A 25,638-nucleotide genomic window follows, 5' to 3' on the forward strand; every position below is an offset into this window, starting at 1 on the left:
TATATAGTGAGATTTCTTTTTGTCTGTATCTGCTGACTGGTTTGGGAAAAAAATTAGTCTGCACAGTAGTAAATATCACTCTCTGCGAAGTAACATCTCACGACTTGACTGTAAATTCTACATCTGAAAACACTGGTAAAGCCAACTGCTAATATTAGGGCCATTTAACACAGACATGATTGTTAATTCATGGAAAACGTGGGGCAGTTCTAAGCACTGCTTGTGCACCTAAAACCCTGATGCGCCTGTGTGTTATCGTATAAAAAAAAATAAGAGGAATCATAAAAATGTATTTAGGACTCCATTGAAGAAGCTATTTGACAACAGATACTCACATACTGTACAGTATATTCTACAAGACTAAATGGTAACTGAATTTAAACCAATGATCCAGTTTAAAAGTTTACATTCCCTTAGTTCACCCAAAAATTACAATTAAGTCATTGTTTACTCACCTCTGTGTTGTTATAACTCAATATGATTTTCTTTCTTTTTCTTAACACAAAGGGAGAAATTGTAGAAAATAAAATTGCTAAGTGTTGTCAGATGGTGACCACCTCTTCAAGCTTCAAAAGAACTCAAAATGATAATTCAGATGTCTAATAAATTATTGTATGCATCTCATGTCTTGTTCTGAAGGAATACCATAAGGTTTGGTGCGAAACAAACTGAAATCTGATGTAGTATTAAGTGAATCTCTTCACCGACCGCTGATCTCCTGTGCATGTTCATGAGACAGGCTGCATGTGAGCTTTAGAACTACTGGCACGAGAGCAAACCCTTTAATATGGTGTGTTGCTTTCTCTATGATTAATGACTGTTTGTGTAATAATTGTTCATGAGTCCCTACTTTGTCCTGAGCAGTGAAGCTGCCCAGTTTTCTTAAACAAATACTGCATGTTCTTTGGTTTCTCAGCATCTTCTGCCCATTTGAGTTCGTCCCAACAGTGGCTAAATGATATAGACATCCAGCTTTTGACATTTAGGACAATTGATGGACACATACACAACTATTACTAAAGGTGCAAACAGTCATAAATGCTAAAGAAGGCAACACAAGAACCAAGGGGGTGCAAACTTTTGGACAGGATTATTTGTATAAATTACAGTACATTTTGTGTAATGTAGTTTTTGAAGGGCATTACTACATAAAATATATAATCTTTTATCTCTTGTATTTGTATACATTCTGAAAGCGTTTAAAAAAACGTATAGGCCTAAAATAAAAGGGGTATGCAAACCTCTGCTATATACAGTATAATTTGTGAAAACGTATATTTTATTTTATATTTTGTTTTTCAATATTTAACCATATTTTAGCCTTTTTTAATTTTCAAATTCCACATGGCCTATTCTATCCAAATAATTTCATATTGCATGTGTAATTATGAGTAGACTTGTCATGCCAGGTACACATTTTAACACAAAATTCACAACATTAGATCCTAAAATTCTAAATTCAATCCCCACACCTCTCCACATTGATGATCACAAAAAAAAAAATTTCACTCATCCCTCATTCCCGTCAGTGGAAGAAAGGTTGTCTTTGTTCATAAAATAAAGACTGGGAGAAAATATATACATGGTTAAAACCAGTTACAGGTGACCCTAAAAAGAGTGCAGGGTATGCCACCGAAGTTTCACCGAGAGCTCTGCTGAAGCATTTCAGTACCCAGCTCATGGTCATGGTCAAGACAGCTCTGGTATTTTTGGCTTTGAGCATTCCTGTCACCAACGTGTTCGTGGAGAGGGTGTTTTCTCTGATGTCCGCCGCGTGGACAGAGACAAGGAACTGAGCATCTGTGGACCTCATAAAGTTAACTACAGCTACACCTGCCAGGAGTTCTACAGACATGTAATGAATGAGAAGGCCCTAGTCGAAGCAGCCAGATCAGACAAAAAAAATTAAATTCAAGATGCACTAAATCCGGTAAGAATGCATTTAATCTTTCTAGTCTTTCCTAATAGAATTGATGTGCTTATTTGGAAATGTGCTTTTTAACGATTAGATTATTATTTTCACTTCATTATATTTAGATTGAGTAGGTCCATGCCGTTAAAATTAGTTTGTATCATAGACCTTATTCCAAACTGAGTGACGTTCACAGCGCCGTCATTAACATTTAACATCACTGCAAAAATACATCTAATATAAAATCAATATTTATTCACTTAGTACAATAATAGTAAGTTATCTCTCCCTCGTGTCCCACATTGTCCTGCAAAATCAGGTCTACTGACCTGCAACAGAGCAATAGCCAGGTGGTCACCCTAATTTGGAGAGCCTCTAAACATCCTTTAAAAAGGGCAGCTCTCTGAGTAACAAGATGGAGCCCATAAGTTCCTAGAACTTAATACAGTCAAAGGCCCTACCATAAACTAATCATAAATGAAAGGCTTTGAGGCACTTGAAATGTAAATACTGAAGTTCATGGAGGACACAATAGCAATTTTTGATGTCCTTTCTAAAGGCTCAGTCACATTTACCTTTGCACTGCAAAATTCTGCGGACGGATATTGAGCGTGCATGAAACCAGCAAAAACGAATTGCCAAGCAACCTCTTTTTAATGCTGCACTTTATACTCTGGGAGAGCAAAGTTAAAAAAGAAACTCACTGCTAAAATTATATCCTTGTCTATTGTGAAAATTCTGTTTAGCTCCGTACAAAGCACCGCCCACACAAAGGTCAGTGTCAAAACCAAGCAACATCCTGTTCGTCAACGCGGGAAAGTTGAACTCCACATGAAATCCACAAAGGCAAATTCTGCGCCACCAGAATAACTGTATTTCGCCCACAGAGTTTCACCATGTGAAGGTAAATGTGACCATGACTTAAGGGGTTTCTTGAGGTTCTCCTGATGATTCCCCCTGTATGGCAACCTGTGGAATTCCAAAAGAATCTTTAAATTTTTTATAGTGATACATCAGTATATGATTGTATTATGCATATGCTGTAAATGAAGCCAAACCTTTCCTGTCTTGACCTCTTTATTCATGCCATTAATTACTTTTATAGCGCAGTCTAGTTTTAGTAGATGTTTGCACATATTGACCAACCAATGTTAGGCTTTCAGTCTCAATTTTCTATCCTGTCCACTGTAAACTTACTCTTCAGGTAGGCTTTACTCTGCTTACACAGTAAATAAGGGAGGCTTATTTCCACATCAGGTTTGCCCTTTAACTCTACTCCTGAGCGAGTCTCTCGACGCTAAAAGTACAAAGACTCAGAGTGTCATTGAATTGACTGTCCCTGTCAGCCCTTCACACATATGCATACGGCTGCCATTTTGATTGATTCAGCTCTGCTCTCGGTCACAGAGAGGGAAGCTGTCTTCACCTCATTTGTCAAAGATAGCCCCAAGTGGCAGGAAAAGCTCTCTGTTGGAGGATAATGGTTTCTTAAATACTGGACCACATTTTGCTTTCACTTTGCTGGCAGCAAGATACATCGCTCTGTCTCCCGTTGATTACGCATAAGAGAGAAACAAAGTGAAATATGGTTGTGATTCAACATAAAAGGATTCAAAAGTCTATAAATCATTTATGCGAGGCTGCAATTACATAGTTGGTTCTACATTTTTCAGTATTTGCTATAAATCCAGAATATTCACTTGGAGATGCTTATCACTGAAGTTGCCTCTACATTGGAGTCATACTGGTGCATCTTTCAAGTTCTGCATAATAATATTAAATAATGTACAACAAGCAAACTGCTAAAAGTAGCAGATATATTAGTGCAATGTTAGAGAAGGATATAGTTGCAGGAAGAGTTTCACAAAGGGGTTGCAGCTCTTAGGGCTGTCAAATTTAATTTTGGATGTGTGACAAATCTTGGCAATGATTTCAGACCGATCGCATTCTTACACTAAAAAAGGCTAGATGATACACAATAAAATAAAGTTTAACAGAAACCAGGTGTCTCGAGATGCATTTTAACTTTTAAATTTTTTTAACTTGACACGGCATCTAAAAAACAGTGTTTCTGCACGAGACACTTAATCCTGGCGTTTTGTTCCTTTCTGTTGTGTTCTGCCTGTTTGAACAGCCCCTGACCAGGGATCATGAGCTGCTTTACCACCGAGTTCACCCGAATACCACTGCTATCTGGTAATAATTCTACCCTTCATTTAGCTGTTATTTATGAAAAACACTGTGGTGTATCACTGTTATTATGAAGTTTTGAGTCTGTGATTGTATATATTGTGGCACCACTGCAAGTGTAACACCATGTTAACTCAGAACAGCCTATTTAAGTGTCCCCCCCCCCCTCGTTTTACATTTGACTTAAAATTTGAGAATATGAACTGACTAAACCTTAAAAAAAAATAATAATTTATGCACTTTAGTTTAAAATAGAATTTAAAAAACAATTTAAAAGCCAGGAATGTTCTTTGCACTGAAACACAGAGCTGTATGGTTGTATGTATTAAATGCAACCTCAATTTAAAAAATCACTTTAAAATTTAAAATCACTTTAAAATTTGAATTTAAGGTAAAAATTTGAATTTAGTTTATCTGCCCAATTGACAGCCCTAGTAGCTCCATTCAGCCAGCAAAGATATAGGTGTCAGGATTCCCTGTTGTCTGCCCTGTGTTTCTCACTTGTCATCTGTCCCGGACTACACTTCCCATAATTCCCTGCCCTCATCACTGCCAACAGCACTTCATTGTTCACCCTTTGTGTATTTAAGTCCTGTTGTTTGTATCATTGGTTGTCAGTTGTTGTATGTGTTTTGACCCATGTTTTCTCTTGTGTATATCTTTGGTTTCCCATCGTGGATGTTTTGTTTGTTCCAGTCGTTTGTCTTTGTTATTTTCAATAAAACTGCATTTAGATCCTAGATTTAGAACAACTGACCACAATTATGGATCTAGCAGTTCAACAAGCAGCCTACAGACTTCTCTGCCTCAAGCAAGAGGACTGTCCAGTGGAGGATCACATTCGTGAGTTTCTGGAGCTGGCTAATGTAGCGGACTTCCCAGAGTATTCCTTGGTGGTGTTCTTCAGGGGAAATTACAACAGTTCATTAAGGGAGCTGTTGCCACCGGCGACTCCTCGCTGGACACTCCTCGACTTCGTGGAGGAGACACTGCGAGTTAGCAGCTCGTCGTTCACTGTGGGTGTTGTGGAAGAGGGCTTTACCTCTCCTCCCACAGTGGTCACCCTCCAGCCTTCCATGGCTCATCCCTTCATACCTGCCAAGGCCAACGAGCCAACGCCCACGCCTGCCACGGCCAACGCGCCAACGCCCACACCTGCCACGGCCGACGAGCCAACGCCCACACCTGCCACGGCCGATGAACCAACGCCCACGCCTGCCACGGCCGAAGCGTTGCCAGCCTCGTCCATCCCAAAGCCAGCGTTCACAGCCTCGTCCGCCCAGAGGAGGAGGAGAATAGGAAAGGCCTCCGCTCTCCAGTCTTCCACGGCTTCGTCCTCCGAACCTTCCAGGGCAGCGCCTTCCACGTTCCGCGAACCAGAGCTCACGCATGCCTCGGTCAGCGAACCAGCGCCTGTAGCCTCGACCGTCCCAGAGCCAGAGCCAGCGCCTGTAGCCTCGACCGTCCCAGAGCCAGAGCCAGCGCCTGTAGCCTCAACCGGCCCAGAGCTGTGGGGGAGTTGGATGCCGAGCAAGAGTCCCAAGTCTTGTTTTCGTTGGTTTATTGGTTGATTTTCTTGTTTAGAATTCTGTTTGTTCATTGGTTTATGTTCTCCCATGTCCATGTATTTAAACCCTCATGTTTACATTGTCCTTTGTCAAGTGTTGTATGTATTTGGTACATCGTTCATGTCATGTCAGGTCATACTATGCTAAGTTTGTTAAGTCAAGTTTATGTTTCATTCACCTATAACGTGTTAGGGTTCCCTATCTGTCACTCACTCGACGTTGTGTCGATGTAATGACACAAGGGGTCACTCTTGTGAGCCTGTGACACCTCTAATCTTTGATAAAAGGCCAATGGGAATTGGCAAGTGGTATTTGCATGCCCCTCCACTGGACATACGGGAATAAAGGAGGAGGCTGGCATTCCGCTTATTCAGATTTTCTCTTTTCTGATCTAAGCGGTTGCTATTCCATTGAGAAATAAGCGAGCTGAATTTCCATTCACCTCTGCTGGATCCTTACACCACATGACAGCGGCTTTCTCCCCTCTCTGAACTAAAGCACATTCTAGGGAGCGTCCAGCATCAAGATTGTTTCACGGCAGTAGACCTGAAAGACGTGTACTTCCACTTCTCGATTCTACCTCGACACAGAACCAGTATAAAGTTCTCCCTTTTGGCCTGTCCTTGCCCCTCGCATCTTGACGAAGGTTCCTACCTCGATGACTGGCTAATTTTAGCTCACTCTCAGGACATGTTGTGTGCACACAGCGACCTGGTACTCGTGCACCTTAGCTGCTTAGGGCTTTGTGTCAACTGGGAAAAGAGCAAGCTCCTCCCGGTTCAGAGCATCTCTTTTCTCGATTTGGAGTTGGACTCAAAACAATTAATTACAGTTAATACAATTATTATTATTAATACAATTATTATATAATTACTTATTTTTAAACATGATTAACAATCGTATTTTATCTAATTAGACAATGATTCATCGACATTACAGACATTACAGTTTTATCTTCTGTTAATGCCTGATCTTCTTTAAAGCTGCTTTGAAATGATGTGTGTTGCAAAAGGCGCTATACAAATAAAAATGTCTTGACTTGACTCAGTCTCGATGACGACACGCCTCAGTTTGTGCTGACCTGTCTGAAGGCATTTAGACAGAAGACCAAGGTCCCACTGAAACTATTTCAGAGGCTCCTGGGGCATATGGCATTCTCGGCGGTGGCCACACCGTTCGGGTGGATGCATATGAGACCGATTCAGCACTGGCTCTGGACTCGTGTGACAAGATGGGCATGGCGCTGCAGGACACATCGCATAACGGACTAGCCAAGATGGCGCCAAGTATGGCTGCTGCGTTGCGAGCTCCGATACAACACTGCGGTTTATTGTTTGTTTTGTTTACAGTTCTTTGTTTTTTTGTCTTGGATGTTGTCTGCCTTATTGTTTACGACAGACAAATGCTTTTGGACATTGGTTCTACAATTACACATCGAAAACCGGACTTTAAATTCCTCAACGCCGACCTGCTGTTTACAAACACGCTGGCGGAGCCCTTTGTCTGGGCTGCTCGGCCACGGAAACGCAGAAGGAATAGGGGAAAAAGAGCCGGCGCTCTCATCAGAGTAAGACATCGTGCAAATCGACCCCCGCTACCCAGTATACTACTGCCAAATGTTCAGTCTCTGGACAACAAGCTCTGCGAGCTGAGAGCGCGGATCTCTTTCCAACGAGAGACGAGAGATTGCTGTGTTATCTGCCTTACAGAAACCTGGATGTCTACGGAGATTCCAGACTCAGCCATCGAAATCGCGGGCTTCTCCGTGCACCGATCGGACAGAGCGAAAGACCTCTCTGGTAAAAGCAGAGGTGGTGGTGTATGTTTTATGATCAACAAATCATGGTGTGATCAGAGGAACGTACATTTCATCAAGTCTTTCTGCTCTCCTGATCTGGAATATCTCATGCTTCTGTGTCGACCATTCTGGCTACCGAGGGAATTCACAGCGGTCATCATCACAGCTGTGTACATCCCCCCACAAGCCGACACAGACCGTGGTTAGAATGGGCAGCGACATCTCATCACTGACCCTCAACACTGGAGCCCCGCAGGGCTGTGTTCTCAGCCCACTCCTGTATTCACTATACACATATGACTGTGTGGCAACACATAGCTCCATTGCCATCATTAAGTTTGCTGACGATACGACGGTGGTAGGTCTGATCACTGACAATGATGAAAGAGCCTACAGAGAGGAGGTGCACACTCTGACACGCTGGTGTCAGGAGCACAAGCTCTCCCTCAACGTCACAGCCCCATCGCCATCAATGGAGCACCAGTAGAGAGAGTCAGCAGTTTCAAGTTCCTCGGTGTCCACATTACTGAGGAACTCACATGGTCCGTCCACACTGAGGCCGTTGCGAAGAAGGCTCACCAGCGCCTTCTTCCTGAGACGGCTGAGGAAGTTTGGAATGAACCACCACATCCTCACACGGTTCTACTCCAGTACTGTAGAGAGCATCCTGACTGGCTGCATCACCGCCTGGTATGGCAATAGCACCGCCCACAACTGCAAAGCCCTGCAAAGGGTGGTACGAACTGCCAGAAACATCATCGGAGGTGAGATTCCCTCCCTCCAGGACATATATACCAGGCGGTGTGTGAAAAAAGCTCAGAGGATCATCAGAGACTCCAGCCACCCGAGTCATGGTCTGTTCTCACTGCTACCATCAGGCAGGCGGTATCGCAGCATCAGGACCTGCACCAGCGGACTACATGACAGCTTCTTCCCCCAAGCAGTCAGACTGTTGAACAATTGATCTCTCACGATCAATAATTTGCACTGCACTTTATTAATTTATAATCTCACACTGGACTGTCAACATATTCTCCTCAATACAACTACTTATATATATATATATATATATATATATATATATATATATATATATATATATATATATATATATATATATATATAATGTATACTCTTTACTTATTGTATTGTATATTGTGTATTCTATATTGTGTGTATTGTTTATTGTACATTGTATATAATTATTGTGTTGTGTAAGTATGTGTACATCTGATATGTAAATTATGTTGTGTAGGTATGTTTTGGTATGTTGGTATATGTCTCGTCACTGTCATGACTGCTATGTTGCTCGGACCTGCACACAAGAATTTCACCTACTGTTGCACTTGTGTACATGGTAGTGTGACAATAAAGTGATTTTGATTTGATGGCCATCGCGTGATCTGTCGCCATCTTTTCAGCCCTTGAAATGACCTTGTATTTCTACGGGCAGGGGTTCCCCTAGAACAGGTCTCCAGGCACGTCGTGGTTACAACTGAACCAAGAAGGGCTGGGGTACTGTATGCAACGGGCACGCGGCCACCGGCCCCTGGTTCAGGCAAGCACGTGTTGATTCGAACAGACGCGGTGATGGTAGCATATATCAACCGCCAATGTGGGTTACGCTCCCCTCACATGTCAGAACTCGTCTGCCGTCTCCTCCTCTGGAGTCAGCAGCACCTCAAGTCGCTGCAAGCCACATCCCGGGACCTCAACACCATGGCGGACGCACTGTCATGACAGGTCACCCGCAAAGGAAAGTGGAGACTCCACCCTCAGGTGGTTCAGCTAATCTGGAGTTGATACAGGCAGGCGCAGGTAGACCTGTTTGCCTCCCTGGAATCCTCCCATTGCCAGTTCTGGTACACCCTGACCGAGGCTCCCCTCGGTATAGAGGCATTGGCACACAGCTGGCTGCCTGGACTATGCAAGTATGCGTTCCTCCCGGTGAACCTGCTTGCACAGACCCTGTACAACATCAGGGAGGATGAGGAGCAGTTCAAATTAGTGGCTCCCTACTGGCCCACCCAGACTTGGTTCTCGGACTTCATGCTCCTCGCGTCAGCCCCTCCCTGGCAAATTCCCCTGAGGAAGTACCTTTTTCTCAGGGATGGGTCTCTATCTGACAAGTCTTTAGGGAAGCACAACCTGATTATCAAGTTCCTGAGAGGCTCTATGAGGTTGAATCCCTCCAGATCATGCCTCGTTCCCTCATGGGACCTCTCTGTAGTCCTGCAAGGGGCTCCCTTTGAGCCCTTAGAGTCAGTAGAGCTTTATGCGCTCTCCTTAAAGACTGCCCTCCTGACAACGCTCATCTCTATCAAGAGGGTTGGGGACCTGCAAGCGTTCTCTGTCAGAAAAACTTGCCTCTGGGCTACTCTCACATGATCCTGAGAACCTATGTGCCCAAGGTTCCCACGACCCCATTCAGGGACCAAGTGGTGAACCTGCAAGCGCTGCCCCAGGAGGAGGTAGACCCAGCCTTAGTGTTGCTGTGTCCGGTGCGCGCTTTACGCACATATTTGGATCGCACGCAGAGCTGTAGGATCTCTGAGCAGCTTTTTGTCTGCTTTGGTGGACAGCGCAAAGGAAGCACTGTCTCCAAACAGAGGATCGCCCACTGGATCATCGATGCCATAGCTGTCGCCTACCAGGCTCAGCATGTGCCACCCCCTGCAGGGCTACGAGCCCATTCCACCAGGAGTGTGGCAGCCTCCTGGGCTCTGACCAGTGGTGCCTCTCTAGCTGACATTTACAGAGTAGCGGGCTAGGCTACACCCAACACCTTTGCAATATTCTACAATCTCCGGGTTGAGCCGGTCTCATCCCATGTCTTATCAGGAACGAACGGGTAAGTGCGGGTCAGCTGGGTATATCGCTTGCGCCTAACACCTTTAACCTCCCTTGAGCAGAAGATGTGCATTGTTGATTCCCAGTAGTGTTCACAAGTGTGTTCCCAGGTTGATTTCCTCCTAGCACTGTGCCTGATGAGTTTGCGGAGAAACTCACTGCCAGCTCAGTACTTGTGCTAACTAAACCCCGCACTGGGACAGGTGCGCCGCATGCACTGGTTCCCCATAGGCAACCCCTTGCGACATAGCTGAAAAACGTTTCCCTGTTGGCAAACTGCGTCTTCCTCATAGAGTCTCCTCTACTTCCCCGACGTGGACACTTGCATCCTGGTCGGTTAGCTAATTCTCTCTTTTTCTGGGGAGAAAAATAAAAAAAAAGAGAGAAGAGATGCACGACTAAGACAAGTCTGTCCCTATCCTTTGGGTTGTTGACTCATCCCCAAAAGGGCTGTTCGAAACTCATACTAGCGTCAGGGGAGTTTTCGTGCCGGCCCGGTGCGCTGGCTACGTGGAACACAGCAGTCTGCCCGTCTCGCACCGCTGGTCTATGTAACCCAGTTCAGCTAGTTGTGGCATTTTTGTAGGGGACCCCTAGAGTCACTACATCAACATAATTGTTATGGAAGTAAAAGGACGTTTTCATGTTTATTAATAAATTGCACTTGGGTTCTTACTTCATCGTCTCCGTAATTGCCAGTGTCAGCAATGTTACAATATTAAGCTGTGATAATAGACAGGATTTTTGCACTGGAAAAAAGTTATACACTTTAAGAAAAGTTAATTTGCCAGTTAAGGCCACAACAAACTCTGCACCTGTATTTTAATAATAATTAGACATTCAAAACATGATATGAACATCAAACAGATTAATGAGTTGGATCACAAATTGTGACAGCTTCATGATTCAATATAATTATGATTTAGGACCTTCTTAGATTGCTTTCGTCGTGTACATTGCTTTAATAGATTTTTCTGAAAATTTTCATTTCAGACAGTACTAAAGGTTACCAGAGTGATTTCCAGGTTCAACTTATATCAAAATCAATAGATATAACATACATTCTTGATATAACAAAAGAATGTCAACGTAAAACAGCAATGACAACAGCTACAAGGCCTTATTTATTTTTTTATTTGACAGCAATCCACATATCTCCCCATATTCCACATTATAACCTTGTCTTAAACTGCCTTGGAAGAGGGTTGTTAAACTGGGGATGAGAATAAAAGCATCTAAGAGAGAATAGAGGGTTTGTCTGGTTATATTTTATTATTTTTGTTCAACTGTTGATATACTGATCCCTTCATAAGGACTCCTATCCAAACGTGCTGCATGCATCTAACAGTTTAACAGTGTTTTGGTTTAAAGTATTGCTACACACACACAATTGCCTCTCAAGTGAAGGACAGAAACATAAATTTGGAAGTGTTAATACAGACAAGCAGTTTTGAATGAGGCACAAAAACACAATTCTTTTTGGTTAGAGTGCTTGGGTTTTAAATGAATGCTTAAGGTCAAAATATGTTACATTTAATTGCATGGTTTTTGTGATTATACACCTTGCTTTATGGAATAGTTCACCTAAAAATTTTAATTTACTCTTACTCATTACTATTGCCATCCCAGATGTGTATGACTTTCTTTCATCTGCAAAACACAAAGACATTTTTTAGAAGAATATATCAGCTCTGTTGGTCCTTATAATACAAGTGACTTTTGACCAGACATTTAAAGCTCCAAAAATCACATTAATGCAGCATAAAAGTAATCTTTAAGACTCCAGTGGGTTAGTAAATGTCTTCTGAAGTGATACGATCACATTGGGTTAGAAACAGATCATTATTTAAATCCTTTTTTAATATAAATCTCAACTTTCACTTGCTTTCACATTTTGAAAGTGAAATTGGAGATTTTTGGTAAAAAAAAGAAAAAGGACTTAAATGCTGATCTTTTTCTTACCCACACTTATCATATTGATTCAGAAGACATATACTAACTCACTGGAATCTTATGGATTACTTTTATATGGCCTTTATGTGATTTTTGGAGCTTCACATGTCTGGTCACCATACACTTGCATTGTGAGGACAAACAGAGCTGAGATATTTTTTAAACAATATTTGTGTTCTGCAGAAAAAAGAAAATCATGCACATCTGGGATGGCATGAGGGTAAGTAAATGATTAGGGAATTTTCATTTTTGTGTGAACTATCCAGTTAAAGCTTAAAAAAAGACCCAAAAGTATCATGAATTTAGTCCATGTGACTCCTGCATCATAATCCAAGTCTTCTGAAGACATGGATTATGTCTTCGCATGACATGTTTTGGTGCCAAACAAACTCAAAAGTAATTTTTTATTGAAAATGTTGATATCTGTTGTGTGTTTATAAACACAACACAGTAGTTTACAGTGGCACGCATGTCCACTTAAGAACTTGCTTTTTTTTGCAGTAAAAAAGTTCTTGCATTAGCACATGAAAACATCTCCTTTTGTGTTTAGAAAAATAAAGAAAGTTAAACAGATTTGGAAGAATGAGGGTGAGGGATTTTCACTTTTTGTAAACTATTTCTTTAATTCCTTTTTTTTTTTTTTTGGCCGGTAACTATTATTTTTGCTGCCCTTGTTTAAAAGACCAACATAGTTGTGGCGTAAATGGGCACTACTTCACAATTTATGCACTACTAAATATGTGAGCATTGCACCATTAAACTTAGGTAGAATGTAACCCTACGTGTAAACTAAATATTAACGGAAGACTCCGACCAGGAGTAACGTTTGGAATAAAAAGCTGACATTTTTCGACATACAGTATGATTTTGACATTTACAAGAGAGAGAAAAAATTTACTTTTAAGCGGCTCTTCAGCATGGAATTGTTCAAACAGTGCAGCTTTCCGAGTGCTTTGCCTGGAGTGAAGTTTCAACACATTCAAAATATATATAGGATATTAAAATTAATAAATGTCTATTTTTCCAGCGTGTTGTATTAGTATTTATTTATCACCCCTTATTTATTTTTGATACAGTTCCTATATATTGTTATTTATACTGGGCAAATATACTATTTATCAAATCTACTTTTATTACGTATCATTTTAATAGGGATATAATTTATTACAGCTGACAGTTATGTGAGCAAAGAACATTGCCTTAAGAACAGCTGGTGCAACCCTACCCAGAATATTTTGTATATTATGAGGTGTCCCTACCAGGCTTCTTAACAAGTTTAACCAGCAAGCTTCCCTTGGTCAACCAGCTTCATCAGAAGACCATGTTTGTTGACCAGCATTTTTCTGCCAATAAACAAAATGGCTATGGTAGTCCACTAGATAGACCAGCACAAAATCAGCACCAAACCAGCACTAGCCTGCATAAACCAGCTAGCCCAGCATGGGTATTAAAACTGGTCCTTTCAGCAGAGACAGAGATGTTCTGGTACACAACAGTCTCTCACACTCTCTCAAGAGTACAAAATTTGCAAAGAGCGATTGGCTGTTCTAAGCCATTAAAGGGAGAAGAGACCAAGAAGTCTCTTGAGCTTTCTCACAAAATAAGTAAAAGCAACTTTAATTATACCATGGGAAACCAATGAATGTGCCTCTTATGATAGTTACAGCTGGCTTCCTTCCTAAACCAAGAGTCTTCCACTAATGAAAGAAAGCCTCTATATCCATCAGGCCTTTGTGCTTTAAATTGTGATGGTGCTTGATTAAACAACATGCCAGGCAGCAAAGCTCTCAGGGTTACTTCACATTTGGCCAACTCATTACACACTTGCTGACTGTTTAAGATCTGGAGCTGGAATAAACTGCAACAATATTGAGTCATTCTGGTCATACATGCAGATCTTTTAGCCTGGAAGTGGATAGGTGAAGTAATGCAGAATTATGCGGATTAGTCAGCTTGGCTAAACACAATGTAAGTCAAACTGGGTCATGTCTACAAGGCCAAATACATTTTGTGATGAAAAAAACAAAAAAAAAACAACTACAGTTTATACACAGTAGTTTTTACTATTTTTGACTAGTCAACCAGTTATCCTAAAAAGTAGTTGACTAGTCAGACAATGTTTGCCTTATGTAAACCAAAGAAAAAAAAAGTTTTTTACTGACATGTGTCAAAAACTGTGACTGATATGTGATGACTTAAATTAACTCACAATGCATATTACACAAAAAAACTGAATGAGGAACATTTTGATCTGTCACTTTATGCACATTTTGAGAGTAATTACACCTACAGTAGTTTGGTATATATCAGTCGTCTGGAAACAAAGTTGTCTTTACAAGGAATTGGATTGATAGAAAAATTGCTTTTGAGGATGAAATAATCACTGGATTGGCAGATTGTTTGGTTTGTGACATAAAATCTTAAAAGATATTTTGAGTTTTGTTTGAGGCACTTATGCTGCCTTTATGTGAATTAGAATTATCCTACTATCCTACTTCCCACTTCTGAAGTAATTATGAGTATGTCACATTCAAGTGCTTTGTTGTCAGAAAGAACAGGAAACATGGACGACGGCAGGTTGATTCAGTCGTGTGGTATATTTCTTGAGGAAATTGTATTTTGACACCAAAATACATATTTCTCAGTTAGCTTCCTGACAATAATTGAATTTTGGTCAAAGACAGACTTTTTCATGTATCAAATGGTTGCTGATATACATAAATTAATATAACTGAAACTGTAAGAACAAACAATTAACTGTATTTAGAAAAAATGATAAAAACCTGTTATTGACTTCAGAAATCGAAATCTCCTCTACCATGTTGAAAGTTTATGACTCCTCCCATCTCAGAAATTCGGGTATTAGAATTACCTCTGAGTTTCCCATTTGTAATTATGATTTGAGGGATCATTCATGTGCAACTTCCCAGTGGGAAACTAGTATTTACGATATGTATGATAGCACATGAATGCAGTATTATTTGCAAGTATCTACATATCCACAAGCAGAACTGTATATTTTTGTTTGTTTTCTTAGTAATGTCTGTAGTCTGCACTTATTTTCTGAACTGTATTGTGCTTAGACTCTACAAATATTCTGCTATTTTCTGTGTTTGCTGTGCAATCTTTCTCAGAGACTATTCCATCATTATTTAAATTATATTTTTGTTGTTGTTTAACCCCACCCCTAAACAGCACAAAATTTAGGAACAGTACTGTGGCAGGGCGGAGGGCGGGGCCTGGTCGTGATACTACACACCCGGTCTTGTATTAGGCTAATTATGCCTCCATGAGATTTAAAGGCTGACTGCAGAGGGCCGTGCGGGAGAGAGAGATTGTTAGCGGACATGTCCGTTATATGTGTTTGTGTCTTTGTTTTAAGTTTACCTTTAAACTATCATTTATATTATCAAGCCGGTTCTCGCCTCCTCCTTTCCATTGAATACGTTACACTGGTGCCGAAGCCCGGGAAGGAGGAGGGATACGCCGTAGTAGAGTTCTCGCCACTACCGTCCACCCCAATGAAGCAGCCGCGGCCATCTGCCAGGGGACGAGGAGCCCAGCCGCCTGAACGAGGACGATGGCTGCCGACCGCGAGGGGAGAAGGGGCTCCTAGCCGACCGCCTGGAGCGGTCAGGGCCGCTGCCAGGGGCGCAGGAGTCGCCTACCGGCCGCTGAAACGCGGCAGGGTTTAAGACCGCCGACCGCGAGCGGGGAGGGGCTCACTGGCGACCGCCTGGAGCGAGAGGACCGCTGCCAGGGGCGGGGGAGACCCCTTCTGTTCCCCGAGAACGTGGCGGGGTGTTCCGTCCACCAGGGGCTGGAGGACTGCCTCGGATCCGCCCGGAGAGGCGCGGCTGTCGGCCGATAAAGGGTGGAGGAGTGGCCGAGGAACAAGCTGCGGCGTATCGGAGAACTGGCGAGTAAGAACGAGGGACACATTCCTCCCTGAGAGAATGAGGGAGGAATGTGGCAGGGCGGAGGGCGGGGCCGGGTTGTGATACTACACACCCGGTCTTGTATTAGGCTAATTATGCCTCCGTGAGGTTTAAAGGCTGACTGCAGAGGGCCGTGCGGGAGAGAGAGATCGTTAGCGGACATGTCCGTCATATGGGTTTGTGTCTTTGTTTTATGTTTACCATTAAACTATCATTTATATTATCAAGCCGGTTCTCGCCTCCTCCTTTCCATTGAATACGTTACAAATACAAACTGTGATTTATCTTTTTACAAGTCAGTCTATACTGCTCTTCGTATAGCTGGGCAGTTCTTGGCCAGAATAAACAACAGAATAGAATAGACCTATATTAAACCTCATCTTATAGTGTTCTCTCTCCACAATGAAAATGAAACTGAACACTCCCAAGTCACAGTAATCAGCACTTCAAACATTAAAGTTGGACTACTATATGGAGCCTCCAATATTGACAGCATGTTGCTGTCAGAAATCTCCAGTTGTACAATAAAGTCCATCTAATGGTGGTTTCTTTCAGGGGCGAGTTCTGTAATCTGCATCATTTCATCTTGGTGGCATGAGCTATTTATCTCTGATCCCAAATGGTCTGTCTCGCAACTGAAGTTCCCCACCACTGAATGGGAAACTACATCAATTTCTTGCTCTGTGTGACACCAGAAGCTGTGTTGGGTCAATGTGAATCACAGAGTTGTGCGACTTGATTCCACCTACATGTCGCCTTCATTTTATTGTTTGATGATTGTGCTCCACAGCTTCTGAGACAGGGCAGTGGAGAGTTTCATGAAGATCTCTTATACCCATTCTTGAACCATTCAAGATACAAGACAAAGCCTACAAACTGTGACTGAATCTGTATAAGATTACAGGATACTGTATGGAGTAAGGGAAGGACTTTTTGTTTGCTGGCAAGAATAGAAGTTATTAAAGGAATAGTCCATCTAAATTCAAATTAGTTTTATACTCACCCTTATGTCATTCTTAAGATGTTTTTTTTTCTTCAGTAGAACACAAATTAAAATATTTTTGAAGATTTGACATGTATGACAAGCACCTAAAAGAAAAAACAAAACAAAAAACCCCATTAAAAGGGCATCAATTGTGACATACCATTTTCGAATTCTAGACGCAAATGTGGTTTATATACAAGCTTTGGCAGAGGTTTAGCTTAAACTATTTCTTTAAGTCAAAACAGTCTAGTAAGATTTGATACTCTTGTTTTCCAGGCATTTGCAGGTAACTCCAATACAGAGAGTGTGGTTCGGCATGACCTGCAAAACCCAGTTGTGGCTCGTTACATGCGCATCATTCCTTTAGACTGGAGTGAAGAGGGACGGATCGGCCTCAGGTTCGAGATCTATGGGTGCCCTTATTGTAAGTTTACCCTGCACTGTCACATTCCATACAGATTCCATCCAACAGACACATTGAGGAAATAATAGTTATTTTGTGAGCAAAGCCAGCATCATCTGCTTTTTAGAGGCGACTGTTAATATGATCCTGGCAGCTGATAAGATTTGCATATTGAATACCCTGCATTTAACTTTTTATGTAAGCTGAACTTTATTATAGCTCGAACGTTCGCTAAGCTCAGTATAAAAATTGGCAGTTATATCTTTTCAAAGCACCTTGTCGTACTAAGAAAAAGCAATTATAAGCTTTTACTGCATCAGTAGTGATTAATATGCAGTGCAAGATGGCAATATATATTCAGGAGGATCCCTGTACAATTAAGGGAAATTGGCTGACACAAGTTATTTTGAAAGACAAGGTCAGCTATCCATCTCATACTCAGGGCAAACCAAGTTTCCCCAATTTGCACAGATGTACCAGATTTTTTTTTTTCCCAAACTGGGGTACTGGAGATTTTCCGTTGTTTTAATTTCATCCCAGTGTAAAATAACATTCAAACAGAGTATTTGAATTTCTCACTGGTAAATAATAATTTTGCTAAGTGATAGCCAGTAAAATGTGTACATCGCACATGTTAGTCGTCAACAATATTATTTTGTTTTATTTATTTTTTATCAATAGTAGTTTGAAACGTAATTTGCACATAAGGTGAGACGCATATGGACTTTGATTCTGCTGGTTTAAGGTCATAAGTTTTGATGACAGGTGTCAGATGTCACTTGCACCGGTGCGGCCAAATAATTTTTCACATTCACACGCAATAATTTTACTCGCGTTTGTTTGATGTTTTTTTGTTGTTTTTGTTGCATGATTTCTTTTTCAGCAAATGAGCTTAACCTTGCTTATAGTGTCAAATGTGACATAAAAAACCACCTTGAGCTCACTGCACATTTACATACTTTCAAAATAACTTGTGTGAATGTTACGTTAATAATATGTTAAAGATTGGTGAATTAATTTTTTGTTGTTGTTGTTGCTGTTGTTGATGTTTTTGTTGCATTATTTCTTTTTCAGCAAATGAGCTCAACCTTGCTTATAATGTCAAATGTGACATAAAAAAGCACCTTGAGCTCACCGTACATATACATATTTTCAAAATAACTTTAATGTTATTTAAAACATGAATGTTACATTAATAAAACGTTAAAGATTGGGAAAAAAAAGTTTTTTGGAAACCACTGTACTAGAGCATGCCATAGAGTCGATATTGTACATGCATTGTAAACCCAAGCAGAAAAGTAGCTTGCTATGATAATTCAAATAATTTTAAGTAAAAATATATACGTTTGAACAAACCAAAGTCTTTGGCCTTCAAACTGATTAGTGTATTGTAACCATTCCAATGTGTATTTTTTATGCAATTGTTATTAAATTGTTTAGTACTATGGCATTTATGGCAAATATCATCCATACTGATGCAAAAGCTATGGTTGTTGCATATACACTTTTCTTAGTATGCTTTGGTTGCAGGATAAGAATCAGAATCAGAATCAGCTTTATTGCCAAGTATGCTTACACATACAAGGAAATTGTCTTGGTGACAGGAGCTTCCAGTCAACAACAATACAAACAATACCAAAAACAGCAGCAAGACATAGGTAATTAAAAACAAAAAAAGAACACAAAATAAATAATTATACATATACATTCATACACTCACCTTCATACATACCCACATACACACACGTAGTGCAAATCTAATACAATCTGTATATAAAGAACAAAAAACAGTATATTATGTACAGAGCAATGTAAGTAATGGCAGAAGTGGATATGCTGGATAATATAAATTTAAATTAAAATTAAACTGTGTATTGCACATAATTATTGCTCAATGGGGCAATTTAATTGTTCATTAGATGGATGGCCTGAGGGAAAAAACTGTTCCTGTGCCTGACGGTTCTGGTGTTCAGAGCTCTGAAGCCCCGGCCAGAAGGCAACAGTTCAAAAAGGTAGTGGGCAGGGTGAGTGGGGTCCAGAGTGATTTTACCAGCCTTTTTCTTCACTCTGGAAGTGTATAGTTCTTGAAGGGGGGGCAGGGGGCAACCAATAATCCTCTCAGCAGACTGAATTGTCCTTTGTAGTCTTCTGATGTCTGATTTCGTAGCTGCACCAAACCAGACAGTTACTGAAGTGCAGACGGGCACTTTATTTAATTATTTTAAATTGATTTAATTATTGATTTATTATTTAATTATTTTATTTAAGGCATTTTATTTAATTATTTTGTAGTGACCACTTTGGTTGATTTTCAATTTTATGTTAGGTTTCAGCAAATTGCTATTTTAAACCATAGATTTAAAAGATAAGTTTTTTTAGGTTTAGTGTAGTTGTGTCCAATGAGTTTTAAAAACATCCTGAATATTATGAAATATAATCAAAATTTCATTTTTATTTCAAACTAGCCTTGTATATATTATATTGTAATTTCACCGGCAGTGAAAGGAGACAAAAAAACAAACATCGTTGAACTATCAACATGGCCTGCTTCGTGAAATTGAATGTACCCTGTACAGTCAAAAAGTAATTTCTATCATTATATTAAGTGTTCCAAAACCTTAAATTCAATTAAAATAAATTAATTTTAGAAGTTTCGCATGCAGTGAATTTCTTTAAGGTGCATTCAGTAGTTTGGAGCCAATTTAAAAAGTTTTACACATTAATGAATTAATTCTGTTTGTGATCCGAATGGTGTACACTCGATTGAGATGAAAACTGTACTCATAGTTCCCTATCTGTCACTCACTCGACATTGTGTTGATGTAGTAATGTAGAATCATCTGTCAATTAATCCTAGACCAGAAGGACTGACTTTACTTACATCCAATTTGTATTTATTATTTATTTTATTTTGGTGTAAATATCTACATTCGAGATTGATAAAACTCCAGACATGGTAGATATTTTTCTACTTATATACTGCTCTTGAAATAATGATAGTGTACATAAACACGACGCCTAGCTCTACCCAATGTTTGTGTTTATGACAAGTATGAATGAAGCCTGGTAGCTTCTGATACGGATCATTCCTCAAACTGTTTTCCTCCTCATAAAGAGCCTAAGGGGGGTTGGCTGCAATGATTCTCCTGTCAGAAAGCGTCTCATCCATTTTTTCTGTGCGCTGGTGAAACCTTTCATATTCTTTTGTCATCTAGTGCAGGTGATCACTGACACTGATACAGATGTGCCGCTGCCTCCAAACTGATGATTACGAGAGCTTAGACAGGAATAAACAAACACAAACGTGATTACTGTGTGCATTTTCCATTTCCCTTTTTCGTTTGTAACTAGTAGCACCTAATAAACAGCAAAATAGTAATTATAATAATTATAATAATTATTATTTCTAGAGCAAATAGTTTTCCTAAAAAGTAATGTCGACATATATGGACAGTGAGACTACGTTGTGAATCTTGAAATAATACTAAGCTATAGAATATTTTTTCTTCATTAAATTGATAATTCATCAAATTATGTTTACAGGAGAGTTGTATTCATGTTTTTGAGACGTTACAGACATGTAAAGCTGAATAAATAATTGTTATTGAAAGTAATGTCCAGCATCATCCAATCACTGCCAACCATGTTAAAATAAAATCTAGCATTATACAATTCTGAATCTATGTACTGATTACAATTGTCCCATGTCTGCCAAACACATTGTTTGGTCCAAACATCATCTGCAGCTTGAAACTAAACTTTTGGTCAGATTTTAGGATTGAATGCCCTTAGATGCATAGAAAGCTATAGGATGCTTCCTTGCTCACTATTTAGTGAATGTCTTAACTTCCAGTGTACTGTCTGTCTGCACTGGTCTCAGAACAGCTCAAAATGCACCTTATTTTTATCCTATCACCATATAAAGCCTCTGAAAGCAAAATTTCTTCAGCTTTTGGATGAACCCAGTTATTCTCAATGTGAAAATGCACAGTAAATATATAGGAATGCATTTAATAATGTTAATGAATATAATTGTATTACACAGAGATAACAAAATGAAACATAACAAAACATATATTAAAATGAAGCTAAATGACCTACAGATGTGTTAGAGTTGAAAGTTATTCAAAATAACTAACATGTTTTATCTACTTTTGAGGAAATGTAGTGCCAGTGTCCACATATATAGACATCGTGTTTATCGGTGTGGTGACGTGCAACAACTTATTTTTTAAAGCAGCATATCAAACTGAACTAGAGACACTACTCTTTACAACCAAATAGGTTTTCAATTAAAAATATGTACATTTATTTCTTTCCAGAGGCACTTTTGTTGGCGCTGCATCCATAGGAATGCTTCAAGGAAATCAATAGCATGCTGTTGTATTTCGTGACTCGGTGCTGCAGAAGTTAACCTTTTAAATGACAATCTAGAGTCTTGTGAACATTATGCAATCAGTTTTTATTCATTTAAACTATGTGTTGTGTAAAGCAAAGTCTAAATACAAAGTCCACGCATGTGGATGCGGGGTCACACAAGGTTAATGGCATTGCATTAATTAACTAAATGGAATATTTGTAGTTTAAATTTAAGGTGTTACTCCACAGGACCATTTGCACACAAGAGTGTATTTTATGTCATAAAATTGAGTCTTGAATACACAGACCCCTTGGTCACATAGTTTCATGCATCCTGACCTGTCACTGACCTGCCATTTATCCTGTTACAGTTATCAACACATCCATGTTCCTAATTTTATTACATTTTTTAATATCATTCATTCATTATTCTTCATTCCGTTAATTTACACTGACTTACAATGCTTCCTACCGCATTTAACAGATGATTTACATATGATGCATGTAGTAATGTATATTTAATGCAAGCCAAGTTGATATAATTCACTATCAGTTATCTTCATTGAATGTGTGAAGTTCTCATATATATATATATATATATATATATATATATATATATATATATATATATATATATATAAATAAATACAGTATATAATAGGTTTCATCTGACTGATGTTTCTGTTTAGAATTTTTCCCTTTTTAATCCAAATGGTGCTGACACTTTTCCTTAGATTATTTTCAAGAAATAAATATTTTTAAACACACATGAGAATCCACAATAAGCAATACAATTAGAGTGGATGTGCATAAAAGCATGCAGGTAAGATGATAATGTTCACTGAAACCCTTTTCTGTTCACTCTGTAAATGGAGCAGCTGATCGTTTGCAACCTAATTAGCCGATCTGTGTGTTCGTCCTACCGTGAGCACGAAGTAGTTTCTTTTCACAGAATTTAATTAATAACCTTGCTTGACAAAACAGTTAAGAACTGATAAAGCATCGTTGGTCTCACTGGCATGGTTGTAGTTTTCCATGTTTCAAAATTTTAGTTTTGAAGTGAACCTTCATTCGAGCAAGTGATTGTGGTCAATAATATCTGAAAAAGCATGCTTGGATACACACTTTGAAAAAGTCAGAAATAGTAGAGCCAAAATTTGCTTCATGTGATAACATCTTAATTCATTGGTTTTATTCAAGTCATACATTTTATTTAACATCACTAAATCAACCTGAGGACATTAGGTTCCACAAACAAAGCAAATTGTAAGGGTTAAATTAAGTTGAAATAGGGCTGGGCAATCAATCTTTCCGTTTAATTAGAATTTGCGTTTTGACATGATATTTGATTTTTTTTAATCAAGCAAAAAATATTGCAAATGCAATAGTTATGTTGTAAATCCACCAAAGGCTGAATAAGGACCAAAAGAGAAAATAATTCATAGCTCTTGTCTTAAAGGTGCACTACGTTCTTAGTTCATGTCATCTTAAACTTACAGTGACACCTAGTGGCATGGATGCAGCATTATTCAAACGCAATAGTTTTCAGGTACTGATGCCAATGTAAATATTCACAATACACAGTCAGCCATGCTTACTTTAATCAATTAGTGTAAGTATCAAATAACAGGATGGTTAATGAGATCAAGCAAGTAGTATTCGGCTGGTCATGTGAATCTAAGTTGTCCACCCTTATGTGTGGAACCTCTCCGTGTAGAATAAAACCGCTTTTATAAGGTTACTGATATGATTGGAGTCTTCAATTTAATGTGAGTGGTAATGTTTTCCTACATATGTTTCAAAATTTAAATTTATTTCTTAAGTATTACAGCTTTATAATGAGGAAAAAAATGAGTGCACCTTTAGTGCCGCTCCCGATCTGATCAACTGCATATGTGTGGCACGCTCCAAAGGAACATGACAGGTTAACAATACGGAGACTGATGAGAAAGACACCGGAAATATTCCCAGTATGATCGTACATAGTGTGATTGTAGCTCAGCTTCGTCCATCATGTAGGTATACACCGGCTTAAGACCATAACTTGCCTCTGTGTGCGCATGTTGATGAACAGTCACCTTTTTCTTTTTACCCATAAAAAAAAGCATTAGTTACATGACAGCAGACCTGCCAACCTGTACGCATTTTGCGTAGCGAGTACGCATTTTGACCTCAAAGTACACTGGTATGATTTGTCACTCTAAACTATGCAAAAACCTGGTGATGCCTCTGGGCATGCGCAGTACTCAAATCAAGCAACAGAAAAAGAAGATTTCAACCAATCATAGCGCTGGGTTCATTCCCTAAATAGCAATCGGGTATGATTGACAAAGGGGCTTATCATTAAAAAGAGACTGCAAATCGACCGCAACACAAAATCCCCCTCGATCCCCCTTCCACTCCCGCCATCTTACTGATGTCTTAAGCGAGGACAGTACAGTAGTCACGGTAATTCTAACACCTTAAGGTAAATGGGTTGGGGTGGATGTGGAAAGTTGAAATATTGAATTGAGTTAACTTAATCCTCTGGAGTCGATGATCACGCGGGCGTGTTTGCATGTATTATTTTAAAATACTCTGTCATTCATGGTCCCTCAGATAAGAGGAAGACAAAATTCAGCCATGCAAATGATAAAATTCTCAAGAAATGCTGAACAATAAATCGTAATAAAATTGAAATCGCTATATAACTTAGTGATTAGAAAAGTGCTGTGATTTAAATATTTTGATGCACCGCGTGTTTCATAATGAAGAGTTCCAGAATTGTTCAGGCGCGTGGTCTGTGCTCACACACGCTGTGTTTTTCCATCTCAGAGCAGCTAATATTTCATGACATCAATGAACTCATGTTTTGCGTGGCAGGTATCAATCATTTCGACATACAGTATGATGTTGACATTTACACTCGTTTACTTTTATGAGAGAGAGAAAAATACTTTTAAGCGGCTCTTCAGCATGAAACCGTTCAAACGGTGCAGTTTTTAGGGTGTGTTGCCCGGTGTCAAGTTTCAACACATTCAAAATATATATAGGATATTAAAATGTATAAATGTCTATTTTTCCAGCCTGTTGTATTAGTATTTATTTGTCACCCCTTATTTATTTTAGATACAGTTCCTATATATTGTTATTTACACATGGCAACTGTACTATTTATCAAATCTACTTTTATTTCGTATTGTATTTCAATGGGGATATAATTTATTACAGCTGACAGTTATGTGAGCAAACAAGATTTGAACATCAACAGTAACTAGAATCAAACGTGAAGTTCACAGTTTTTTAACAGTTCAGTGTACAAATTTGAAGCCTGTTTATTGGATAAAAACAGGTAAACGTCATATTATGCGACTAAGCATCACTTTACGGAGAGCTTACAGCCCACTAGTTAAGTCTTGCCTTAAGAACAGGTGGTGCAACCAAAATAAGCACTGACTTGGTTACAAACTAACTAGTAGTTAGTAAGCCTTTAGTGTGAACTTTACGGCCTAACTTACGTGAGAACTTACGTAACCTTACGGTGCAACCCGACCCAGGCATTTAAATTGGCAAAGTAATGTAAAGTTATATGCTCAGTGACCATGTTGCAATTTGATAAATGTGACTTTATTCACATTCATAATTATTATTGAAATGAGAAAAAGTGAGTGCATGTGCAGCAGAAATAATGTTACCTAGAAAG

General features: G+C 39.5%; 1 protein-coding gene across 2 annotated transcripts in view; it reads left to right on the forward strand.

The window, feature by feature from the left end:
• Positions 1–25,638, forward strand: part of cntnap2a (contactin associated protein 2a) — a 521,370-nt gene that overhangs the window by 214,313 nt on the left and 281,419 nt on the right. For both annotated transcript variants that reach the window (XM_052113320.1, XM_052113321.1), the window contains exon 4: positions 17,471–17,618. In XM_052113320.1, the coding sequence (XP_051969280.1) occupies positions 17,471–17,618 (148 nt within the window). The remainder of the gene's footprint in view (positions 1–17,470; positions 17,619–25,638) is intronic.

The sequence above is a fragment of the Xyrauchen texanus genome, chromosome 41 (genome assembly GCF_025860055.1).
Source record: "Xyrauchen texanus isolate HMW12.3.18 chromosome 41, RBS_HiC_50CHRs, whole genome shotgun sequence".
Lineage (NCBI taxonomy): Eukaryota > Metazoa > Chordata > Actinopteri > Cypriniformes > Catostomidae > Xyrauchen > Xyrauchen texanus.